Genomic DNA, 26200 nt, shown 5'->3' on the forward strand with positions numbered 1-26200 from the left:
GAAAAAAAGAAATAAAAGTTATGCAAAGCAAAAGGTTATCAACAAAAATATAAATAACAACTTCTAGGAACCTACTTCTAAAATATTTAATATTCATAATTGCCTGATTTCTTTAAACTCTCTTATCCTTCTGACAGCTATTTGTTTACTGAAAACTTATTCCAAGCATTAAAGGAAAGTTTGACTTCCAAGTTAATGAATAACTCAGTGTACTTCTCTGTGGATATGCTAATTATAACAAAAATAACTGCTGGTTCATCCAACAGTATAGCTGGCCAACCAGTCCATCAGAACACTGCTAGTGCAACTACAATGGACACTCATAAAGATAGCCCAGAGGCACTATGAAATTCTAAAGTATATTGGGAAGCAAAAATTTTGTTATGTTAAAAATCCCCCTGAAAGTAGGTAATCCACATAAGTATACAATTCCACCCACATATTAGGTTAACTGGAACATCCCATTCCTGAACTACATTGAACAAAAATTTACTCTATATATAAAGATACAGATAGATAGAAAGATAGTAATCAAATTAGGGTCCTCAATGAAGGTTTAAAAACTAAAATTAATGGTTATACCAGTTGAAATACAAAAAATTTCTCATGCAATGAAATTAGAAAGGAAAAAGACATCACGGTTTAGGCTGCAGTCTTTCAAATGAAAGCTTTGATAACTTCATGCTTAGCATTCTAGAATATAAATGCTGTACCAGCTTTCTTGTTACATTCCCTGGGCTTCCGAGATGATGATGATGATGATGATGTCATCAAGGTTTGGTTTGTAAAGGGCTTTCCGTATGTTATTTTATTTGATCCTCATATTTAATCTTTCAAGCAACCCTACTAAGGACTCTGAGGCTTAGACAGGTTGTGTGATGGCCCAGAGTTACACAGCTAGTAAGTGGTTGAGGTCCGCATTTGAATTCAGGTCTTCCTGACTCTGGGCAGATAGTTATCGATAGAGTGCCAGGCCTAGAGTCAGGAAGACTCATCTTCCTGAGTTCAAATCCAGCCTCAAGACACTTACTAGCTGTGTGACCCTGGGCAAGTCATTTAATCCTGCTTGCCTCAGTTCCTCATCTATAAAATCAGTTGGAGAAGAAAATAGCAAACTACTGCAGTATTTTTGCCAAGGTTTTCTCAAAGGGGTTTTGGAAAGGACTGAATAACTTCTCTACTAAACAAGTCTCTATCAACAGCACCAGCCAGTATAAGTGAATTTAACTGATATGCTAATTAGAAGTCTGTTACTCCCCCACCCAACCCCGGTATTTTATTGTGGCCTAACAGAATTTACACTAAGTCATCAATGATTTACCAATAACTATAAGCTTCCAATGTGCAAAATAGGAAATAAGAAAGGGCTGAATAGCAACGCATCGCTATTTTCTGGGGTTTAATTGAGCTACCAATTTCTTTACCTCCAAACGCCAAAGGTAACCTGTTTCCCACACAGCTGAGAACAGCCACGTTTATGTTCCCAGGGGTCAGTCTGGCTGAATCAACCACTGCCTCTTCCTCCCATGCTGCCTAATGAACAATGACAGTGCAGAAGACTGCTACAGAAGAGCTTCATGCACCATATTTTCTAAGTTCTAATGTAAACAGTGAGTTTTAGAAAAGATGTCCAATACTGAGACGATCCCTGGGACTTCAAACATGCTTCTTTAAAACTCAGGCGGAGCTTCACAAGGGGCTCTCAGACCGGTGATGAGTCATATCAAATACACCACACATGAACAGAAACCCTACTCCTCCATGAACATAATCTTCTTTGAAGTCTACCAATGTGCTGACTGCTTTTAGAAGCATGGGTGGTGGTCACTAGTTTCAATTCTGGCCACACACATTTTAGCATCGTAATTGTAGACTCCTTCTTCACATTTTTTTCCTAGCACATATATTTTGAATTTTTTACATCAGGAACATTCATAACAAGCAAGACCCACCAATTTGGACTTACCTGAATAATTGTTGCCAGTATATTTACATAATTACTTTCAGTCTGATAAAGCTCTTTTGCCACCTGCCACCTTGCTGACTGCTTTGGAGGCACAGGAGTGGAATTTTTGGAAGGCTTAGTACAAGATTTGGGCGTTTCTAAAAAAACAAACAAACAAAAAAACCAAGAACTTTTAAAATTTCTAAATGTCAAATGTTTCAATAAAGCAAACGTACTCATTTAACATAAGGTTTAAAACAAGTTAGTCTTACAAATGTACTCAAATCAGTACTTTATGTGTGAACAGTATTTTATACTCAAATTGTCATTTCAATTGATTTTCACAGCTTCATGAGGTGATAAGAATCCCCATTTTAGTAAGAAAGTGAGGGGAAAAAGTATAAATGACATTTAAAAAAAGAAACCACACAGCAAGTACCAGGACCAGGCTTTAGAAATAAATCAGATTTCCTCACTGTGAATATAGTGTCCTATTAGAGTCCTAACATAAACTGGTTTCCATGTCAAAACTGTCTCTTTTAGAAACTTGGAAATTCCATATTCTGAAAGTTTCTTTAACTGTGCAACATTTAATCTCCAAGTATCAGCCCATTTAGTAATTTTTTCCTGCATTCACTATTGTAAGACTGAAATGTTAGTTAGCAAGTCTTTCAAAGATAAATTCCATGTTTAAAATTATACCCTACGGACTGCTATGCGGCGCAGTGGATAGAGCTCTGGCCTTGGAGTCAGGACGACCTGAATTCAAATCTGGCCTCAGAACTTGACACTACTAGCTATGTGACCCTGGAAAAGTCACTTAACCCCAACTGCCTCAACAAAAAGCAAAAATAAAATGAAATAAAATAGAATACTATATATAGATAGATAGATAGATAGATTTCCTATAAGATCAAACTGCTAATCATAACTTTAAAAATCGTATCTTTTAATAACCTCAAATTCTTTTAGAAGCAAAAGTTTTTTTTTTTAAAAGCAAAACTTGTTAATTAAAAACTTTTCTTCTTAAACAAAGGTTTTTACAAAAATTAATTTCCTATGCCAGGAAAGGAAACCTATTTACCTTTTGTATGTATTACTAACAACTCTTGCTTGAAACCCAAACAAAATGCCTTTGCAAAGACTAAGCCCTCAATAACTACTTGGGGGCAGGAAAGAAAAATGACTCGGGCAAAAAAAAAAAAATCTTTCATTCCACAGACAGCTATCCAGAAGCCCCTAGTTTAAGATGCTGCACAACATACATCAAGGTTGCATAAAGCATGGTCCCTTCTTTGACACAACTTAAAAAATATAGCATAAGAGGTAGAGTGTCCATGCTTTGGCAATCAACTCCAAATACTTCCTTTTACAGACGAGATAACTGAGTCCTTGTGCAACCGTCATCCCAGTATGTATCCCAAAATAGCAAAACCAACTTCTTAGAATCTGAGAATACTGTCCTCATTTTACATTCAGTTCAAGATCAAGTGACTTGCCCAAGTTTGCCCTAGTAAAATAGGAGATCTGGGATTCAAATCTCCAGTATCCAAAATCAACTGTACCGTTGTTACCTAAATACTGCTAAAATACTGCTGCTCAGGAGTCTGGAGGAAAGAAGGGTTGCTTTTATTTTAGGCTTGACAGAACATGTGGAAAAATGCCTCTGGTGTTCAAGAAAAGCAGAGTCCAGACTGCGGGAAAAGATGGCAGACTAGAGGGAGGAATCTGAAATCAGGAGAAGGGTTTGAATCCTGCCTCAAATACAAGCTGCGTGATCACAGCTCAGTTACTTCACCTCTGAGAGAAGGTTTCCTCACACGAGCATTTCTTGTCCTCTCCAATTGTAAGTGCTTGCAAATCTTAAAGTACTATATATGTGTGAAGTGCTATTTTTGCTGGTGGGAAGGACTTTATTGAAGAGTAATGGCAGTTAAGGTTTGATAGGAAGCCCGAGTCAAGACTATGGAAAGCTTTTAACAAAGGACTAAGTTTGTGTTTGCATGTTTGTGTTCTTAAGGAGATGTGGGCATACTGTGGGGTAGGGACAATAGACATTTATATGGCATTTTAATATTTCATTTGATCATAACAACTACTCCAGGCATTATTGGCATCCTTTTAGAGATCAGGAAAATGAGGTTCCAAAGTGCAGTGATTTGCCCAGAATCACCTTGATGACTCTAAGTGCAGAAGTCTTATGCTACTTCTCAAGGCAGATGGGAAGGTGCTAATTGAAAGGAAGAGATGAAGGCATAGGAGAGAAGGGATAAACAGCAGAACAAAGTACAATATGGTGTTTCCCAAGTAATGAGTATGAAGACCTCTTTTCAGTACCAAATAATTTCACAAATCCCCATGATAGTATGCTCTTACTGACTTTTTTAAAATGACCACAAAGTTATTATAAATTCAGTAATGATTTTAAATGATTATTTTATTGAAGCACAAAAGAACTGCTAGAGCTAGCTATGCTTCTCCCCATAGGATTTGCTTAAGGTCACTGGAATCCCAAGCAATAGATCAGAATATTCCAATTTTCTCTTGAGTATTTCTGCCAAAATAGCTATTAGAAATTGGTGGGGAAACTTAGCTTGGGTAATCACTGAATTCATCTAATTAGAAGTTAAATCTCAGCATGGATAATGTTATCACAAAAATTCATAAGCAACTATTCTCAAAGATATAACAATATATCCTATTTCTCAATATTCAAAGCATGTTAAATGTGCATGAAGATTAAATAAGTTTATCGGTCAAAACCAAAGCAATTCTATCATTGAGAAACAAATTTGACACTTGACACATGAAATCTGAAAATAACTCAGGTCTTCAGAGAAAAAGAAAAAAAAAAGGTCAAGAATATTTCCTTGAAAGAGGGCCAGAAAATTTTTTTTTCCTTCAGGCACAAATGAAGCATCAATAACATAAAGCCATCATCACCAAATATATTATTCACCTTACTATATTTTGGGAAAACTAAATAAAAGATAAAAATGACAATGTTTGGTACACAGAAGGACACATATATTTGAGTAATAACCTCACAGCACACCCCAGGAAAAACACTAAAGTAAAAGAAAAAAAGAGAAATACCATCAAGAGAGCCCAGTAAGGGGATCAGACATGAGGGTCCCTCTTCCATCAGAAGAAGAAGGACAAAATGAAGCCTGAGGCATTTGGTGGTAATGGGGAGGTACACTGGTTCCAGTCTGATACTTCTGGAGCTCACTCCGGGTTCTCTAAGGATATTCCAGGGGAACACAATCTGAGGCAGGTCCTATAAATCTGGCAACCCTGGATATAAGTCTGGTGATAGTCTAGGTGACTGGCGGTTGGCCTGGCTAAGTCTGGAGAAGCTTCACTACCATACAAGCTGATGGATTTCTCTGCCACAATTCTCAAAACTATAGAGATGTTACAGCCAACATGGGTGGAGAGAACCAACAGAAGTATAGGCTCTTCAAGTATTTAATGAAGAAAATGAAGATATAATACAGTAGAGAGGGGAGACATGATGCAGGTGATGGCACCAAGTGGTAAAATGGGAGGGAAAAGTCATCTAATGAGATCTGCAGCAATGTACATTTGTATTGTGCTTTGATGTTGATACAAGGCTTTATGTATATTATCTAATAACAGTAAAGAAATAAGAAATGAAATTGGTAACAGAGGCTGTGAGGGAAATCAATAAGAAGCGAAGACACAAATAAAAAAACTGCCCCAAAGCAGTGAGGTGCCATTTGTTACAATTAACTTTGTTTTAAGAACTTTTTCAAAGAACATTTTCTAGATGAGGGAAAAGGGAAAAAAAAAGGGGCGGCAAGGAGAGAAGAATTATTAGACATCTGAGGATTAAGAAACTTCCTAAAATGAAGGCAAAAGCCAGACTGGGGATTGTTAACTTGTCTTTTCCTGGCCCCTCTTAGATTCAGGTACTTTACTTCTTACTTTTATTATACCTCAACCTTTAACAGACCTTGTAAAATGACACTGTTTCTCAATCTCCCAGAGTTTTCTGGAACATATCTAAAAAGTATGTCACTCTGTTAGATAAGAAAAATAAAGTATTCTATCTTTTATTTTTAAAGTTGGAAACACTTAATTTTCCTTCTTTTTTTTTTTGTTTTTGTTTTTTTTTTGGGGGGGGAGAAAGGGAGAGATAAAAATTATAGTTGTCTCATTAATTTAATACACGTTTTTTCCAGGAATTTTTTTTTTGTAAAAAATAGATTATCTAAAGCTTTGTTGATTATCTTCATGCATTTTACTTTTCCTTTCACGTTTTACTACTACACTTCATGATCTGATCAGAAATTTTTCACTGACAATCACTTTCTTAAATAATCTGGCCTAGTGGATAGAGCACCGGCCCTGGAGTCAAGAGGACCTAAGTTCACTAGCTGTGTAACCCTGGGCAAGTCACTTAACCCCCATTGCCTCGCCAAAAAAACAAAAACAAAAACAACAACAAAAAAAATAATTTGAAAAGAAACCGAGTTATTTAACAAAGCAAACTTACAGACTTAGAAACCTTCACTCTTTCCCTACTTACCTGTTTCTTCATCTAAATAACTGACTGATCCTATATTTTTCCCTCTAAGGGATGTTTCTTGAAATTTAATCCTGGGTCATTGGCTCTTTTCACCTTATACCTTCTCTCTCCCTCTCTCTCTCCAGGTATCATGTTTACTCTTTTGGTTTCATCCAAGGGTTCGTGAGGATGATCCCCAAATCTCTGATTTTAGCCATAGTTATGTAGCCCAGTCCCATTTTTCAGACTGAGTGCTATTTACATTTAAACATTCTGCCATCATATCCAATTGTTTCTACTCCTTTTCTACCTAACATTTGATCTTCCCAGAATCAAGCTCTATCTCCCAACTTCTATGTTCATGCTAATGATAACATCATCTGTATGGTATCTAGTTCGATGACTTAGTCATCATGGATGCTTTCCAATCCCTCACTCCCACCAAGCTTCTTCTCTTCCTTCTCACTGAAACGACATTCATTCTTTCCTTTCCAAGCCTACTATTTGCTCTCCTTACAATTAGCATTAGTCTCTTTATTGTCTACTTTCTCTAATTGATCTTATCTCAAATTTAGTCATCCTCTTTGATTATCTCCTTCCACCATCTGAAAGATCTCCCAATGTTCATTGAAGGATAAAGTAAATGAGCTCCACTGTCTGGTTTGCAAGGCCTTCTAGCATATGGCTTTAACTAACCTTTCCAATCTTTCATTTCCTACTTCTCTAAAATACCCTTACAATTCTTCCAAATAAATCTACTGGCACTTTTCCCGTCTTCCTATTTAAAACTGATTCATCTTTAAATTTTCAGCTCAAGACTCATCTCCTCCAAAGACGATTCATCAAACAGCCTCTGATTGCATAGCACATTCACTGCCCGTTATCCATTTTGCTAACGAATCACATATTTTGCAACATGTCTTATGGTGGTATAGTATGCTGTTACACACTTTGTATATCCCTATCTTTTCTCCACAACTATTTTATAGATGGCATGAAGACAGGAACTATGTCTTATACTTTTTATATTCCCCAAATTCCTTTATACTCTGCTTTTCTCATCATACATAATCACATATTAGGCCCATAAGAAATGGTTTTAACTGACTACAATAGAAATGTGTGGAGAATCTGTCTCCACTCACCCATACTTTAACAAGATTTGTATTAAATATTCAAAATGAACTTATTAAAATGTATTTTACCTCCATAGCTATTACTGGACTCTGGTGTGTTGGAGATATCCAATAGTGACCCTATGGAAAGGGAATGTTCAGCTGATGGGCGTTTACGAGGCGGGAATGGTGATATGTCGGTTTCTCTTGCCAACTGAGCAAGTGTCTCTTTTAAACGGCGTCTCTTACGATTACTATTTGGCGTACTCAAAGAAAGGAGCGACACTGATTTCTTGAGTTCAGGAGTATTAGCCTAAAATTAAACATAAATGCTCTGTAATAGTTATTAAGGCATGAACATACACACACACACACACACACACACACACACACACGTATATATGTATATATGTATGCATTAACCAGACCATAGCTCAATTTGAACAAAATTCAGATCCTGTATACTTATTTCAGACAAGTCTGAAGCTTTATAAAATTCAATAGTAAATAAAGAATTGTATTTGCCTAATAGTAACATTTTGATTAACTTTCTAAAGTATATTTTCCAATTTTATATTAGGAACAAGGGAACTTTAAAAAAAAAAATCACAGAAAGGTTCTCCATTTAGATTTTATTATTCTGAATTTACTGATCTGATTATTTTCATGTATGCCTGAAGAAAAAATAACATTACTTTGTATCTCCTCTAAAATTATTTTCTATGAATGTTAAGGATTTTGCAAATCAGTTCATATATCTCAGAGTTTTTTGTCCTTGAGGTAAGAATTATGAACTACTCTAAGGATTAAAAGGTTACACCACTTAGTACATGTTGTCTCTGAATACAAGAAGAAATAACTTTTATACCTTTTCATATAAATACATAGATTCTCCAGCTCTGGCATCCATCTGAATACTGCCCCAAAACCACTGAAAAGAACCAAGAAAAAAAAATTCAACATAGAAAACTTGAAATCTGTATTATAGAACAGAATAATGTGAGTACATAAAAATAAAAGTATTTTATACAACAAAAAGTAATGCATCTAGAAATAAACTAATGGGTAAAAGCCACTGTATCAAAGACTTGTTAAAAAAAAAAAAAAGTCTGGCATCTAAGTAAAATGTATAATAGACAAAAATTTATCGTATTTTTTATATATATTTATGTCACTACTCAAAAGATAAGAGGTTAAAAGATATGAAAAGTATAAATTAACCATCATATAAAAATATGTGCCAAATGTCTAACAATAAGAAAAATGGATATTTTAAAATTTAAATTTGAAATTAAAGGAACCTTGAGTCTGCACCTAATACCCAAATTGACAAAGATAATAAAATACAAACAAAAATAACTAGCATGGTTGTAGTTTAAAGAAAAAAAAAAGGGAGGGAGAAAAAGAAAAAAGCACAATATTACTTTGTTTATAAAGTAATCAAGTTGTACCCAACTTACTGTGTAGAAATTTAGGATTATTTATTAGGGAATATACATTTTTTGGCTAATAATTAACAGCTAGCATTCAGCTCTGAAAAATTGAAAGTATTTCTACAAATTATTTCATTTGATCCTCACAACCACCATGTGAGGTAGGTGCTACTATTACCCCTATTTTGCAGATAAGTAAACCGAGACACAGAGAGGCTAAGTGATTTGCTCTGAGTCTGATAGCTTCTGAGACAAGATTTGATCTCAGGCCTTCCTGCCTTCATGTGTTCTGTACTCTACCCACTACACCATGTACGTGTTCACTATCTCTTGACCCCATGGTCCCACTGCTGGGCCCATGCCCCAAAATTAATGACAGGGAAAAGAAAATCTGTACAAAAATATTCTTAGAAGAACTATTTCTTCAAAGAAAGAATGAAAAAGCATTTACTAAGTACTTACTGTGTACTGCTACTGCTACAAAGAGGATAGTGCCTACAACATAGTAAGCGCTTAATACATGCTTATTGAAGACAGTGCCCGTTCTCAAGGAGCTCATGTTCTACAGGGGAGACAACATAGATGGGAGTGTCTGCTTCAGGTCAGAGGAAGATGGTTCTTAAGAAGGTTCTTAAGGTACAGCAGCAAAGCGGATGGGAATGCATCATCACCATTATTCCAATTGATAAAATGACTCATTTGACAGTGATAGAGACTACAGTAGTGAGAAGTTTCTTGGGTTTTTAGTAGCTGCGATGATCAAGTTGGCAGAGACTTCAGCACATGCTAACAGGATGTTCCCTGTACAACGTGGGAGGCAGGTGGTCTGGGGAAGGGGGGCGTGCCGCTATTCCAAGGGCTATTGCCCTTGCCTGCCCATTGGTGACAGGTGGTTGGCCATTGGGGAAGATGGGCCTTGTTCTACACAGAGGTTGCTCCCCCCACCCCACCTCACCACCAACAATGGCAGTGGATAAGGCTGGAAGCAGGGTCAGCAGTCTGCATCATGCTACTATTCCCAGGGCAAGTGCAGCAATTCCAAGGACACTTGGGTCTACGTTGCCCCTCAGTAGCAGCTGGTCAGCAGGTGCTCCTGACTGTAGCAGCAATAACAGGTCCCCTCACCAAAAAGGTTACCCTACCACTCCCTTGATGACAGCTCTGGAGGTTGGCCTGGAAGCTGGGACAACATAAGAGTAAAAATGGGAAACAAACCACATGTCTAATAAGAGGGAAAAGACTAAAGAAGTTATGGTATGAAAATGATGGAATGTATTGTACTGTATAAAATGAGGCAGTAATGCATGTGTAAAGAGGACTAAAGTCAAGATCAGAAAATCTGGATTCAAGTCTTCCCCATGACCCCTAATGGTTGTGTGACCCGGGGCAAAGCACTTAACCTTGTACTGTAGCAGGTTACTCTTTAAAAGCCCAAGTTGCTACCCTAAGTCTGTGGAGTATACGGGGCCATCTTTTATCACTGAACTTATTTGGGTACATGCCTAGCATTCCAATCTGAATCAAAAGGTATGGATGTTATAGTCATTTAGCATAACTTCAAATGGCTATCCAAAATGATTAGAACCTTACACAGTTCCACCAACAGCTCTTTTAGTGTGTCTCATGTTTCCACAGCCCTTTCAATATGGATTATTCCCATCTTTCACCACCTTTGGCCATTTGCTGGTTATGATATAAAAACTCACAGTCGTTCTCGTTTGCATTTCATTATTAATGATTTAGAGCATCCTTCAAATAACAACTGCTTATATGCTTTGCTTCAAACAGTTTATTTACTGGAGAAGGGCTTTTGGTTTTTCATTATTTATGATATTTGGCACAAAAATTTTTTCCCAGTTAATCACTTCCTTTCTGATCCTAGTTGTAGTATTTTTTTTTTTTTTTTTGCTTTTTGGTGAGGCAATTGGAGTTAAGTGACTTGCCCAGGGTCACACAGTTAGGAAGTGTCAAGTATCTGAAGCCGGATTTGAGATCAGGTCCTCCTGACTCCATGGCTGGAGCTTTACCCACTGCGCCACCTAGCAGCCCCCTGTAGTATTTTTTGTAGATGCAAAGAACTGGAAACAAAGCATTAACTAGGAAAGAATTACTTAAATTGTTGTAAAAGTGACATAAAAAGATAATACAAATGTAGACAATGGCTACAACGTCAACACAAAGTACAACAAAACAACCCGGAATGCAGGTAAATTTTGGTGACCAAGCTTGGTGTCAAAAGAAGACATCTCAGAAGGGATCTCTTCCACGTTTTTGGTAGGCATGTAAGGGACACAGGTATGCAACACTGCATACATTAGATTTTCCTTGGTATCCTGGTTAGTTTTCGTTCCCTCTTTTTTATTGTTCTAAGGAAAGGTCGGGGGACTGTTTCTATGTCTAAATAACGATTTACCAATGGAAGTTGAAAGAATGTTTTTATATACTTCAGTGAATCCTCCATCAGCACAGAGAACAAGCCAGTCACACCCCAATGAGTCCTCTAGCGAGCAGCTGGGCAGTAAGCTGGGTGCTCTCCTCTAGGGCAACAGTCCCTTAACCTGCAGACCATGAACTTTTTTCTTGTAATAACAATTTCCCTCTAATTGGTCTGTTGTCCTATGTGTGTTTCATGTATTTAAGAACACTGGTCTAAGAAGGGGTACCCAGTCTTCTCCAGACTTCAGGGTCTGGTTTGGTCTCATCAACAGATATTTCTTGGGTGCCAGCAAAGCATGGAAGCTGTCTAGCTGTTATTCCTCACTCCTGATACAACAGAAACTTTCTCTTACTCAGAACACACCTAGATAATGTATTTTAAAAGGTTTAACAAGGAGAAGAATCACTTGCCTCTTGTTTTACAACATAAAGTTTCTTTGAAGGTTCAAACGGAAGCTCTTTTGTTGCATTTTCTTCAACTATGAGGTGAGTGCACTGTTCATCTCCAACTGGCAAATGGTGACCTCCTAAAGTTAAAGGGAAGAGCCAACAGTGACTCAAACATTTCTTTCCCGATCCAAATATTTTAGAATGTATAGAATGAAACAACACTAGATAAGGGGGGGAAATTAATTTCTTATGATTGATCCCCATTTAAATACACCAAATAATACCACCTTGCATTTCAGTCATTTCTTCCATATTGGCCTTCTCCTCGTCTGAGAATCCCAGAAAACTTAGCATGCAATCTTGAAATGGAGGGACTTTAAATTCGTTTCTGAATTCATCAGCTGCAGCATGGAAATCCCTAAACACAAAGAAAACCAAACAACAATCATCCCTTAAACATGTGCCCTGTGCCGGGCACCAACCTGGTCACTGGGGAGACAAAAACAAAGAAGAGTCAGTGCCTGCTCTCAGGGTTGGGGGAGGGGAAGATACAAAACAAGTATTAGAAGAGATCAAGAAAAACTTCACGTGTCAGGTGGTGCTTAGCTGAGCCTTGTTGGAAGTAAGAGAGCATGCAAAAGGCGCAGGCAAAAAGAATGGGCGACTATCTGGAGAAACATCATGAGAGCAACATGACCAGCAAGGAAGTCACAGAACACGAGGTAGGGAAGAGAAATTGGGGCCACGTGGTGACGGGTTTTAAAAGCCAACCAGCTTCAGCATTTCATACTTAACCCCAGAGGCAATAGAAAGAAAATGGAGTTATTGATGTGGGAAAGAACTTGTATCAGACTAGTGCTTAGAGAACATCCCTTTGGCAGCAGTGTGGAAAATGGGCTAGGTTGGGCAAGAGACCTGATGCAGAGATCAGTCAAGAGGTGACTGCGACAGTCCAGGCAAAAAAGTCCTAAACTTGGGCAGTGACTGTAAGAGAATCTAAATGAGAAAGACTGGAGATAAAGATGTGACTATTTGCCACCTAAAATGGCCATGTGAAATGAAGGAGAATGGGAAGCCGAGGATGATTTGACCTAGGGAGTAAACCCAGGACACTGGAAGGACAGTGGTGCCCCGAGGGGAAAACAAATTGGAAGAGGAATGGGTTTGGGGGAAAAGAAGGGTTAAGCCCAAATTCCAAAATGTTAACTAGACCAAATTCACAGGCCTATACTAATTGCTCAGAGGCTCTGAAATGTGAATAAACAGTCAATGAAAATAGTTCATCTCACATTCTGAAGTAGAAAGTAATTTATTTTGGCATGAATGATCCCTTTAAAGAAAATTCCAATCCCTGCTCTGAAGTCTTCTTTTACATGAATTCCAAAGAATGTTAAAATCTGTAAACACTAAAATGGTGAAACAAAAAGATCAAAACCTACTGAACCAAGAATGTCCTCTTTCCTCCTACTTTCTTCCTACTCCCACCATCCTCCTGACAGTCCTTACCACCAATTGTCTAATAGTTCTGCTAACCTCCACTCCTCCCTCCTTCGACCCACCTTTCCTATTGCTGCCAAAAACATTTTTTATAGATATAGATTTGGTCATATCTCCTCTTTCCTTAAAAAAGTCTTTGACATCTCCCTATTGCTCACAGTAAAATGCAAACACCTTCGCCCAGGATTCTCTGCTGCCCTCTCCTAATACTTCCTAAAACAGGCCACATAATCAGGGTATGAATTGAAGTGGCAGCAGCAGAAGTAAAGGAAAAGGAGGGGAGATAAGAAAGACTGCAAAGATAACAAACAATAGCACTTGGCAAATGACTCAATGTGGAGACCCACCAGAGCCTGTAATCCATTGACACTTACTAGCTGTGTAACCCTGGGCAAGTCATGTAACTCCAATTGTCTAAAAAAAAAAATTTAATTAAATTAAAAAAAAAAATTCCCAGGTTGATTCTGAGGAGATAGTAGTAATACACAGCAGATCCTCAATTGTGGGGACTTTCCTATCCATATCAATCTCCCTGGATTGTATTCTCTTAATTTTTCCATGAAACCTTAAATTTCTTCACTTACGGAATAAGACCTAAATTTAGCATCCTGAATTCTAGTGAGATCTACGGAAGAAATTTAAATACTTAAATAAAACACCTACTGTTCATTTCTCCTTTCCCAGGCCTCAAAAATCCATTCTGGCTTCATAATAGGAGTGCCTAGACTTACAGCAGCCTAAAACAAACAGAATCATTATTAACAATAATGATGAGTCAGTAATTAAAGGATATTCATCTTATATAGCTCCAACTTTAACTGCTATACAGAAATTATAAATTAGCTTGTAAAATTCATAATAGTTTGTGTAATTTTGAGACAAATATATGGAAATGTTATCACAAAAGAAAAATATACAGTTTCATATCGTAAAGGTAAAGAATGTTATTCAAAAAAACTCCAAATAATCCAATTATTTTCTTGCAGTGGAATTTATTTTAGTGAGCAGAAGTATCCCCAGCCAAAACAAGGATGTTGGCAAAGTTCATCATCATGATTTCCTTTATCTCTAATCTCTTTCTTAAAGGAGTACAGGCAGAGAAGGCCTCTTAGAGTCTGCCACACTCATAACCCCTTAGTGTGAGTGACTCTTTCCATTATTCTGTCCAGGGCTCAAGACTGGGATATATAGCAAGTAAAAATTCCACCTGCTATATATCAAAACCCTGCGAGGACTTGGAAGAATTTAAGCAAAAATAAGATTCCCAGCACACACATATTCTATAAAACCAAGATTTTACTTGATAAGAAAGTAACACTAAGTTAGGCTCAGATAATCATTTCTTTCTCCTCGCAAACAGTAGACAATATAAATAAGAACCACTTCTATAAATAGATATAACCTGTACATACACTATGTATACAACCTAATTTTTCTTACACTTTATTACCTACAACCAAAGTGCCATTTCCATCGGACAAGACTACACACAGTTTTCCATTCTCATTCTATCTCTTGGCCATATCATTCATTTCCACAGCTTCAACTACAACGTCTAAACAGATGGCTCCCTAATCTGGATCTCCTGCCTTGATTCCAAGCTTCAGAACTGCTCCTCAAGCTCAAAATGTCAAAAACAAAGATCCTATCTCCAAAGATCCAAAACTTACACCTCCTTCTGATTTCACTGTTTCAGCCAGTGGAACCATTATGATCAAATGAGATCTCTTAGAAGCGTTTTAAAAACTTTCAAACAGTATATAAATGTCAGCTTATTATCATTGGTCCAGTTTTGCAGGTGTTATCTCTGACTCTTCCTTGCCCTTACTTCTGCTATTCGGTTACCAATTTGCATTGATTCTACTATACTATCTCTCCAATATGCTACATTGTTTTAAAGTTTACCTAGGATTTTGCCCACAACAATCCTATGATGTAAGTCTTTCTAGTATGACTATGCCCTTCTCATAAATGAGAATATAATAGTTTAGAGAGGTCTAAATATTCACCGCCACACCCTTGGACTGGTGCAATAGTCTCTCCATAAATTGTGCCACCTTCCTTCTCTGCCCCTGAAAGCCCTCAGCACTGCCAGCTCGATCTCTCATCTCCCACTTCTCTTCATGACCTTTCAAGGATTCCCTTCCTTCTCCCCAGCAGCACAGGCAAACGTGATGTTTTGTACTTCTTTATACTCCCCCGTTACAACACAGTGATGGATACATGGTAGGTATTTTGACTTCTCCACATATAAGACATCAAGTCTTTTTCTTAGTGTCAAAAGGAGCAAGCCAGTATATAGAATAAAGCCTCCCTCAAAATTCTGATTCTGCTAATGACTTCTGGGTGCCTATAAACAGCCTACGGTCTACCCACCTTAGCAACACAGTCAGCTAACATCTTGCATATCAAAGTGCGAGGAATAACTGTTCTTTATAAATCCCACAGTTCTATTCAATTCATGAAATATTTATTAAGCACCTATTTTGAACAACGTATCATGGCTCAGCAGTGGGGATAAAAAGATGAAAATGGCACATTCCCTCCCCCGAGGAGTTTATAATCCGATGAAGGGGATGGAGATAAAGAAGTACAATACCAGGTAGGCTATGATAAGGGCAGGAGAGGTCTAGACAAGTGCTTAAAGAAAATCTGAGAGTAAAAGGTGGGGGGAAGGAAAGGAAGCAAAATCAGCAAGACTGTAGGAGGTAGGCAGCAATTGTATATACTAGACACTTCCATATTTCATGGATCTAAGATTTAACTGGCATGGCTTTCCACCAGCAGAAATCATAATCCTTCTAATACTTTTTAATGAACTGTCTTTGGGAGTGGTTGTGGCTGAAAAATGCATCAGTTAGGCCAACATAGCAAGGAGCTTCTTCAAACTCAGCTAGGCTCCTCTTAAAAGGACAGAAATAGAGTCTGTCACTGGACCAATAACTGAGGTTTGTCAAGGGCAATAAAGGGGTCCCCCTTGTCTTTTTGACTCACTATATTTTCCAGAAACACTGGACCCACAGCATGCAGGAGGCCCTGAATGTGTTGAGGACGGAAAGAGGAACATAATTTATTATTTGTATCCCAAAATGGACTCCTTGTGTCTTAGGGAATCAAGTCAGACACCAGTCAGTCTCTGTGCCAAGTTGGAAAATTTGCTTGTGCAGCTGGGACCCTGTAGATAAGCAAACCATCCTATCTTCATAGTCTAGCTGTTCCCAAGGGAAAAGAATGGGCCTTTTGCGATAGCCTTGCTCCTCCCCTTCAGGAGGGGTTTTGTCCTTTCTCCCCTTTATTGAGCCTTTCCCCCTCCCATGCTACACCCTTTCCTAGTATCTCCTCCTTCCTTTGTCCTGCCTTCATAATATGCATGCTTTTGTATGAATTGTGCCTGTTTGACAGGTTCATACATCATGGCAGGGCCTATGAGAGCTTGGGCTCCACTGGCATTGTACACAAGAAATCAGTCCTCACCAAACCATAATAAGCCAAAGGAGGGCTTGGGTGAAGTCACTATATTTGGTTAATGACCATAAATCAAGCATGAGAAATCAATACTACTCGATATTTCTCTACCTGGTTAAAAAGTTCAGTTAGGACTCTGCCTTCTTTACTGAGGAAAAAAAATCCCCAAATAATTTATGTTTTATAGTACAAGAGGCCCACACTGAGGTGGCTTAAAAATCTTGGTTAAGTAGAACAAACTCCTTCTGTCCTATAAATAATTGAGAGAATACTGCTGTATCACACAACTTACAACAAGGCAATCTGTTATGTGAAAGTTAAAGATACACCAAATCATACATACCCTGAATTTTTCTCCTTGTGTACAATTTGCCACCAAATGTGTAACTTTAGAATTAAAGTCCTTTCGAATAGTTCCACCCATGTAATGGGCCAAAGTCACCAATTTGACCTTAGGGGGGAAAAAAGTATACATTATCAGTGTAAACTTGTTTTAAATTAAATGATTTTTACAAGATTTTTCATGAGTATATAAATTTTTATCATATAGATTAAAGACTTATTTTAATAGCAATAACTATAGCTTAAAAACCTCAAAGACAATAGTCTTAGAAAAAAAGGCTTCATTTGAGCTTAAGTAAGTTGAGCAATGGTTTTAACTGTTCTCTTACTGACATTCAATACTTTTTCCACAATGAATACTACATGTTGCATCAAATTTGAGTTTTTTCCCTTCAGTAGTCTATATTTTATCAAATTGATTTCCCCCTTCATCTCCCTCAAAAAAAAAAAAAACAAAATCATATATTAAATTCTTGTTATTTTCACTATTCTGTGAACCAGAGAAATCTTTTTTAAGTCTGAGACAGCACATTATTTTAAGCCTGTCTATTCAACACCGGTTACAAAGGTGTATATAAATCAGATATTAAATTCTTTTAAAATTCTTTTCCAAGTTTTATCCATACATATTTTGATATAATCTCTTCAAAACTGCTCTACTTAAGATTTTTAAAAATAGTTGGTCCATGCTGTTTCATCCCTCAATCATCTCTTTAAAATGACAACAGTACAAATAAGGCTCTCAATGCAGTTTACAAAATTATCAAAGAGGAACCCTTTGAATGGTGGTTTGTTTGTTTAAAGAGACTTACAAGTTCTTCTTTCTTCCTAAATCCTGTAAAGCACAGCACCAGATTCAACATGCTTGCACAGTACAGAGGGCGGCAGGAATACGGCAAAGGCTGAAAGATAATCATAGATTTAGAGCTAGAAGAAACTTGTCAGGCTATCAAGTGTGATCCTCTCATTTTACAGATGAGAAAACTGAAACTGAGTGGTTAAGCAACTTGATCAGCACCAGAAAGCGAGATAAGAGTCTAAGGCAGAATTTGAACTCAAAGTCTTCCTGAATCCCAGCCTAGTGCCTCTATCCATAGCACCATCTCACTGTATTACATAGGTTCATCATCACTTAAAGGCATTATTACATATTTTTCCTTAGGTAAGAGTGTTTTCTACTTGACTTAATCCTACCTGATTCCTTAGTAAAAATAAATATAATCACTTAAATAGACAAAAAAAACAAACTATTTTTAAAAGATTCCCAAATAAAAACTTTTATATCTTCAAATATTAGTCTCTCTAAACAGTTTTCTCTTTGAGTATAACACCACTCACCAAGAATATAAATTCCTAAATCAATTTAGGATTAGTTTACACATAATGACATTATTCTTATAGAAAATTTCAAAGAGATTTTCTATGTTCACTTCAATCCAAATTGTATACTATACAGATGAAATATTATTTGCAAACAAAACTATGGCAAACACTTCCACTGCCTGAGTTCTCATTAGTTATTAAAAATGAGTCAAAGAAATTTAATAACATTAGATTAAGATCATAATATTTTTTGCAATTAAAGGGGGGAAAAGCTCCTTATTAAAATATATACATTTTGAAGACAGAAAAAACAAAAACAAATTAAGCAATTTATCCAATGCTCAGTTGGTCACAGAGGTAAAAACAGAACCCATTATGAAGTTTTTCTCCATAGTATCTGTCAAAAATTCATTAGTATTATTGACTTCATTACTTAAGAGTATTAAATTGTCCATTAAAAAATTTACTTTTAGACCACATCAAGAGCTTTTAATTAGAAGGCAACTGTCACACAGGAAACATAGCACTGAATAAGATAATTCTAAAGGAACAGGGAAATATAAAAACAAAATAAGAAAATCAAGGAATAAAAAATATGATTCAGAACTCTATTTTGACTCTTTTGCTTAGACTGTATTTAAGAGATGCAGTATGGCATAATGGACAAAGGGGCCAGCCTCAGAACTAGGAAGACATAGTTCCAAATGTCACATTTGGCACATACAGGCTGTGTGACCGTGGGCACATCCCATCACTTAAGAGGAACACGGAAAAGAGGCAGCTTGATGCTAGGATACTGGGACTCAAGAGTTACATTGGCAGGAATTTCCTATAGTAGTGAAATCACCAGTTCAGTCATTATCCCTATAAATTTAGTTTCATAGGTACTAGACTAACCAGCAATGATATCTATTGGCCACAAGGCTTTCATTATATAACAGGAAAACATTGACTGATAATAATAAATAATATTGCAGCTGCTATTATTTCTATACTAAGAATCTGATGCCCAATTAAGCAGGTGATTTTCAGAGGGCCCTAAAATCAACAGGTTTTATCATAAGGGGCTCCTATGGCACAATCACCACTCTTCTAATACATACTGCAATCGTATAATGCCAGAAAATAAGAAGAACGAACACTCCGCTGGTTGGGTCCTGAATCACAGACTGGAAGAGCTAGAATATCCCTTAAGTATTCCCTAACCTAGACTCTTATTTTACAGGTGATAGAGAAAAAGTGGCCCCAAGATGTCAAGGGATAGGCCCCAGATCTCAGTTAGTTAACAGAACAGGAACTCGAACCCAAGTTGGATGGATTCTCAAGCAAGTGTTCTTTCTTTCTACTCCACTCTTCTTTAGATCAGACTGGTGATTTCATCAGTATAGAAAATTCCCTAGATGAAAACTCCCTCTACTGATTCAAATAAGCAACTTGTATGTAATGTAGTTTTAGAAAATGAGGGGTATGGCCAGGGCCCCACAGCCACCAGTCAGACCACAGCCCAGGTTTTCCTCCCATGGAAGGCCGGCCCTCCATCAGCCATGCCACAATGCCTCCTTCCACAACACTATTAACAGAGCTCCGGCGGGCTAGCAAAGGAACCATCAAAGCCACCGAGAAAGTGAAACTGAAGCAGCCATGTAAGTTTGTGCGCACAGACCCAGGTAAGCAAGACCCGTGAGTCCTCTGTACACCTAAGCAGTTCAAGTCCCTAAGGTAGCCAAGGCCAAGACCAGTGAGCCTCTGGGTTACCAGGCCCAACTCTGTTAGCCTAAGCAGTTAGAGTCCGTAATGAACAGGTACGGGTGAAAAGGGAAGCTCTAGGCAGTTCGAGTCTGTAAAAGCGGTCCTACGTTTTCCAGACAGCCTATGCAGTTCGAGTCCATAAGGTGTGAGGAAAACGAATTCTAAGGTTAATGGTGGCAAGGATCCTTTACCAAATATTCTGGGAAGACAGCCCCTTAGGGGCTAGGATTAGTATTTGGGATGAATTACCAAAGATACAGGGAACACACGGGGTAACTGAGTGTACTATCAAAACATAAAAGGACAAGAAAATAAAAACACGATTTGTTTCGTGACTTGTGATCTGAAACCCTACACGTGCAGTTTTAAAGGGACTTTAATCAAAGTCCATCAGAAGGAAAGGCAAGAAAGTTTAAGCATGTAGGAATGAGAGAAGTATGGGTAGAAAGAAAAGTATAAGCTATTTGCATGAACAGTGTGAACAGAGAGTTTGAGAGTAAAAGAGTTGGAAACTTTTGAAGAATTGTTGGGGGAAAAAAAAATTCCTCTCTCTACATTCTAACTCTGGCCAAGTTTTATCTGGAAAGATAGGAAAGAAAAGGGGAACCTTTTTCCCTCAGATCAAAAAGAGAGGCAGATTGAGTAGCACTTAATGTTTTCTGCCTCACATAAAAGAGAAAAGTTTTTGTGTACCGGAACACAACCAAAAGGTAATTTAATTCATTCTGGTAATATTTTAAATGAAATGTGATGCTCTTAATTTAATGCTTAAGTCAGAATTGAATTTATTATACTGTTTGGCACTAAGGTCTAAATTTGTATGTAAATGATAAGAGAGAGGCCTCTCAAGAAGAAAAAGGTTATGCTGGTTGCTGAGGCCCAGGGGCTATAGCCCCAACAGCAGCGGGTATATTCTTAAAAAAAACAAAAACAAAAAAAAAAACACCTCCGACCCCATTCAAAGGGGACCCTGGGGCAAAATGAGTTTCTTTTGACCGATCAAGGTTAAAATTAAGAGTCATGCACACATTGGCTGTCTGTCTGTCTGTTGATGTTTCGTGTCTGCCAGAACAATTTCTGGGTAATTTTTGAGGTCTGAGATTGGAAAAGGAACAGTGGGAAAGAGCTTCCATCTCAGGCTTTCTGGGGGAAATTGAGATTAGAATGAAAAAGGCAGAGAGAATCTCTCAGAAGTTAGCGGAAGGTGCAGCAAGCAGCCTTTACTGATAAGGATTTATCCCTCCCGCCAATGTGTCTGGTATAGGGGCAAAGTGTTTAACATTATTTGGGGAAAGGGGAGGGAGTGTGCTTTTCTCTGGATTTGCAATTATTATGTCCCTTCAGAGTTCAAAGCTGCCCCAGCCTTGATGAGTATAATTTGGGTGGGGAAAGGGTGTTTTGAGGTAAGCCACCCTTGGATATTGGTTCTGGGTGACTTTGTTTTGGGTAGAAGAATTGAAAATGAAAATTTTGCAGCTCATTGTGATTGGAGAGTGTTACATAAACTGGGCTGTTCGATTACTTATTGGAACTCTAGAGGCTTTCTGCCTAAGGGGAGAAAATTGATTAGGTCCAGTTAACATTGATTCAAATTGCTGAAGCCTAAGATTCTCAAGAGGGTTGCTCTATCTGATAAGCTGCTAAAAAGGACTGGGGACTTTTTCTTTGCTCCCATAAGGAAGAAGGAAAGAAAAAGGGAGATAACTGTTTAGAGCAGGAATTATTTACACATATCTTTTTAAGTGAATAAATAAATTTGTGGAGAATATTTCCTTTTAAAGGGCCAAGAGCATTGGATTTAAAACAAATGTTTTTAAATGTTTATCATCAGCAATTATAAATTAGGATCTGATTGGATTTAAGTTTACTGTTCTATAAAGAAAATAAAAATAATGGCTATTATGGAAAAAAAAGGAAGAATGATGACTGCAGAATGCTTATTGCATATGTTAGAAGTGGCGCTATTTATTATTTAATGTAGTTGTTGAAGGTGCTAAAAGTAATAAGAGCAATAATTTCTATATGTGATAATATGGAAGTGCAATTGATATTCAACTGAAATTGGGAAAATGAATGGATCTGAAATTTGTTAACTGGGTGACATTAAGCAAGTTATCTCAGTTTATCTCACATGATTGGAAGGTGCCTAGCACAATGCCTGGCACAGGGCAGATACTATAAATGTTAATTATTATTATTAGTTCCTTAATTAGATGTGACCAGTATACAATGTCAATAGTGAAGAGATGCCCAATTTTCTATGTAAGGAAATTGGGAAAAGTGACTCAACAGAATATGAGTCACCTGACTGGCAATGTATTTGTTTCAAGCTTTAAACACCTAGTATTGTTTCAAATTGGAAAACTTTTGTATCAGTTAAGTCAATCAGCTTTTCATAATTTGGATGTTATTAAAGTGTGAACTGAAAGAAACTAAAGGACAGTGGAAAAATTCCGGTTATATTACTTTGTCAGTCCTGCTAACCCTGTCTTATAATGCTTTATAACTACCATTTAGAAAATCAGGTATTTCCACCTTTACCTATAATTAATGAAGGGATTATAGCTAAAACAATTTGACTATCACTTATGAAAGTTATAAGACTGTTAACTAAGTTATTTGAAGTTACTGTTTTAATGTTAAAACCTAGAATTGTTAATTGATTACTGTGTGAAAAAGAGGGGATTGGGTAAAAGCCTTATCCAGATTGGCTATGCCCATTCAAGACAGTCCTCCTTGGGATATGGGGGTCATCAGGCTGGGACACCACGATCAGCCCCTCTCTGGGGTACAAAGCCATTCCTTTTATTTTGTAAACTTGCCAAAACCCCTGGAAAACATCTGTGTGGGCAAGGTCATCTGCCCAGAGAAAAGAACTTGTTTGGGTTATGGAGTTCCTAAACAATGAACTTAGCTTGCTGAGAAGTTGCAAGTTTATGTACAACAGATAGAAATGATTTCTAATAATTGGCTTTTACACCAGGACAAGTTTAGATTTGAGAAGGAAAGATGTAAAGTGACATCTCTTATGTACGTGAGTCCTGGTAAATCTTTATTGCTTATTGCAACTCCATGACAGTAAAATTAACTGAATCTGGCTTTAAGCTGTGATTAGTGAAACTTGCTGTTTGAGGTAAAAGGCTCTTTGGGACTATAACTCATTTTGTTTTGAGTTTGAATTTGAGTATAGTTGTCCGCATTAAATCAGTACCTGAGAGAAATGCCACAAGCTAGTCAAAGGGAATGTGACCCTATACTGTTAACAGATGAAGGTCTGCATTCAAGAAAAAGTCGTGAGGACAATCTTAGTCTCAATCTAGGATGGGATCCTCCTGGCTCAGTTTCCCCATGTTCCTTTGAGAAGGAATGTTTCCCACCTGACTATTCCTGTGTCTGGCTAAGATGTGGAATTGATACTGCCTGATTGGAGAACTGTGACTCTTATCTGAATTCAAACAGAGCTAAGGCTATCTTGTCATATTTGGTATGTCACATGTCCCTGCCTTTTCCTTTTATAGCAGATTTCTAGGATCAGAGCAAGTGGTCAGCAAAAGACACGAGCACAATGGACCATCCACCAATTGGCAAATGATACAGCTTATAGTCTCCAGGACATTCAGCAACCTCTGGATTCCCTGGCAAATGTGGTCACATTAACAGGTCTCAATAGGTGGAGCTCAATAGGACTAAAGAAAGTCACCTGGATGTGAGACATCCATGAAAACCGTAGCATATTCCTTTGACCTCTTTTTGGCCCTTGACTGCTCAATCTCCTTGCCAGATTTGTCTCCTCTAGGCTTAGTGCCCTCCACTTCCAGATGATTGCTCAGACTGCGTGCCAACCTCTGTCTGAGACCACAACACATCACCCCTTGGACCTGGCATCAGCCAAGTCCAGACTCTGGCTAAAGCACCAACCCTTTGAATGGAGGGACCCTACAAGACTGGGACAGCTCTACACCCATTTACCCACAGATTGGACAGGGAATTGTTACATCGGGCTTGTCTGACCAAAGTTTTTCTTTTTGTCAGGGCAGATGGGAGGTTCCTTAGGAGTAAAGTTCGGACAGAAGTAGGAATGTTGATACCTCCATCACCAGCACAGGAGATGCCAAAGGATGGGGTGATACTTGGCCCCCCTGAAAGGATAATACAGACTTATGGTCCGGCTACTCGGGCACAGGACGGTAGTTGGGGGTGTAGGACTCCCAAATATATCCTTAACAGACTAATTAGATTACAGGCTGTAGTGGAAATAATAACGAATCAGACAGCAAAGGCTTTGGATTTGTTAGCAGATCAAGCCACCCAAACCAGGGCAGCAGTCCTGCAACATAGATCAGTACTGGATTACCTCTTAGCAGAAAAGGGAGATGTCTGTGAAAAACTAAATTTGTCAAATTGTTGTATGAAAATTGATGACAACAGAGAAATTGTGAAAGATATCACTGGCAACATTAGAAAACTGGCACATGTACCAGTACCAACTTGGACCTCCCCTTTCAATACTTCTTGGTGGTCCTGGGGGTGGAGTAAGGCTAATGATACTTAAAGGTCAGGGATGGATTCCCCTTGAACAAGAACATCGGAAACCAAAGGGAGATGAGGACTTGGTAAGTGAGGTTTACCAAGAATGGTGTGAGGGGTCTTTAAAGGTTAAAAATAAGAGAAGGGACTGAGTGGGATGCTGAAATAGTGAAGCCTCCTCAGGGAAGGATAGGAATGGATTTCTCCTGTTACATTTGGCCTTGCTGAAACAGCACTCCTCCTAGAGTTCCCAGAAACTGCCTTGCTAAAAGAAATAGAAAGTTACTCAAGATAAGGGAGTACATCAGGTGATGTCCCCGAAAGTATCTTGTTTGTCCAGGCTTTCCGGCTCTACCCTCTTTTTGTCTTGCTTTCCTGATGAACCAAGAGTTCCTTGTTTTGCGCCTTTTTTGCAACCTTGTTGCTGGGAAAAAGTTTCCGCGCTTAGACTGGGAGCTCTGAAGCCCAGTCAATGGGAAGAGGAGCAAATGGGTAGGTGGGGGTTCCATGTTAGGGTCTATATAAACTGGCTTTCAGCTGCACTCCCTTGCACACCCTGACTGGAGCCATCTTAGTGATGCTGGGTGTTTCCTTTCTCATAAGAAAGCAATAAAATTCCTTTTTGCCTTTCTCAAGAAAAAGTCTCTGATTTGATTATTCTGGGGGTCACAAACACCCCACACAGTAGAATACAGCAGACTTAATGCAAAGTCACAAAACTTATTATGTTTAACACACATGCACAAACAGTTCTAATATTGAAATGTTAAAATTAGTTTATACTCTTACCTCCCCTTTTTTTGCACAATTAAGCACAACTGAGGGTCCAAGAATTCTATAATCAGCCTTATATAAGTCATTGAAGACAGCATCTTGAAAGTCCATGACCACAAATATGTTTTCAAATTCTGGCGAATCTGAATCTTCAAATTCCGCCACTGATTCCATCTTTAGGTAGGGCACTTTTATTTCCTTGATTTTTTTAAAAAATGGAATATTGTAAGTATGAAGTATTTATGTACACACAACTAGTTAATAAAGTAACTCTAAGCAGACATTATACATTAAATACCATCCATACATCCAAAAAGCAAACATTTAAGATTAATTATTCAATATCAGTACTACATTTAAGTTTAAAATTGAAAATGTTGCTTTAGTCTATATGCTGCTATTACCTTACAAACTTTCAGTTAGTTCTAGATTGAAATACCTGAATGGATGATGATGATTAAACATCAAATTAATTGGTTTGGACACTGATAGAAAATATCATGGAATGAAGAATGATAAATTTAAAAGAGGTATGTTAATTATTTCCATGAAAAAAAACAAATATTATTCTTCAGCACTGATTGCTTCTATTCTATTCTATTTTGTGCTAATCTAAAAAAAAGTAGTATATAAGTAGCCGTTTGTGAAGCAAAAAAAAAAGTTTTAATTA

General features: G+C 37.7%; 1 protein-coding gene across 4 annotated transcripts in view; it reads right to left on the bottom strand.

Moving 5' to 3' along the window:
- Positions 1-26200, bottom strand: part of ECT2 (epithelial cell transforming 2) — a 63217-nt gene that overhangs the window by 28309 nt on the left and 8708 nt on the right. For all 4 annotated transcript variants that reach the window (XM_027876152.1, XM_027876150.1, XM_027876151.1 and 1 more), the window contains 9 exons: positions 25546-25728; positions 17970-18059; positions 17159-17266; positions 14014-14087; positions 12141-12271; positions 11875-11990; positions 8463-8525; positions 7685-7907; positions 1967-2103 (listed from right to left, as the gene is read on the bottom strand). In XM_027876152.1, the coding sequence (XP_027731953.1) occupies positions 1967-2103; positions 7685-7907; positions 8463-8525; positions 11875-11990; positions 12141-12271; positions 14014-14087; positions 17159-17266; positions 17970-18059; positions 25546-25728 (1125 nt within the window). The remainder of the gene's footprint in view (positions 1-1966; positions 2104-7684; positions 7908-8462; positions 8526-11874; positions 11991-12140; positions 12272-14013; positions 14088-17158; positions 17267-17969; positions 18060-25545; positions 25729-26200) is intronic.

Source organism: Vombatus ursinus, unplaced genomic scaffold, assembly GCF_900497805.2.
Source record: "Vombatus ursinus unplaced genomic scaffold, bare-nosed wombat genome assembly UNPS02014810.1, whole genome shotgun sequence".
Lineage (NCBI taxonomy): Eukaryota > Metazoa > Chordata > Mammalia > Diprotodontia > Vombatidae > Vombatus > Vombatus ursinus.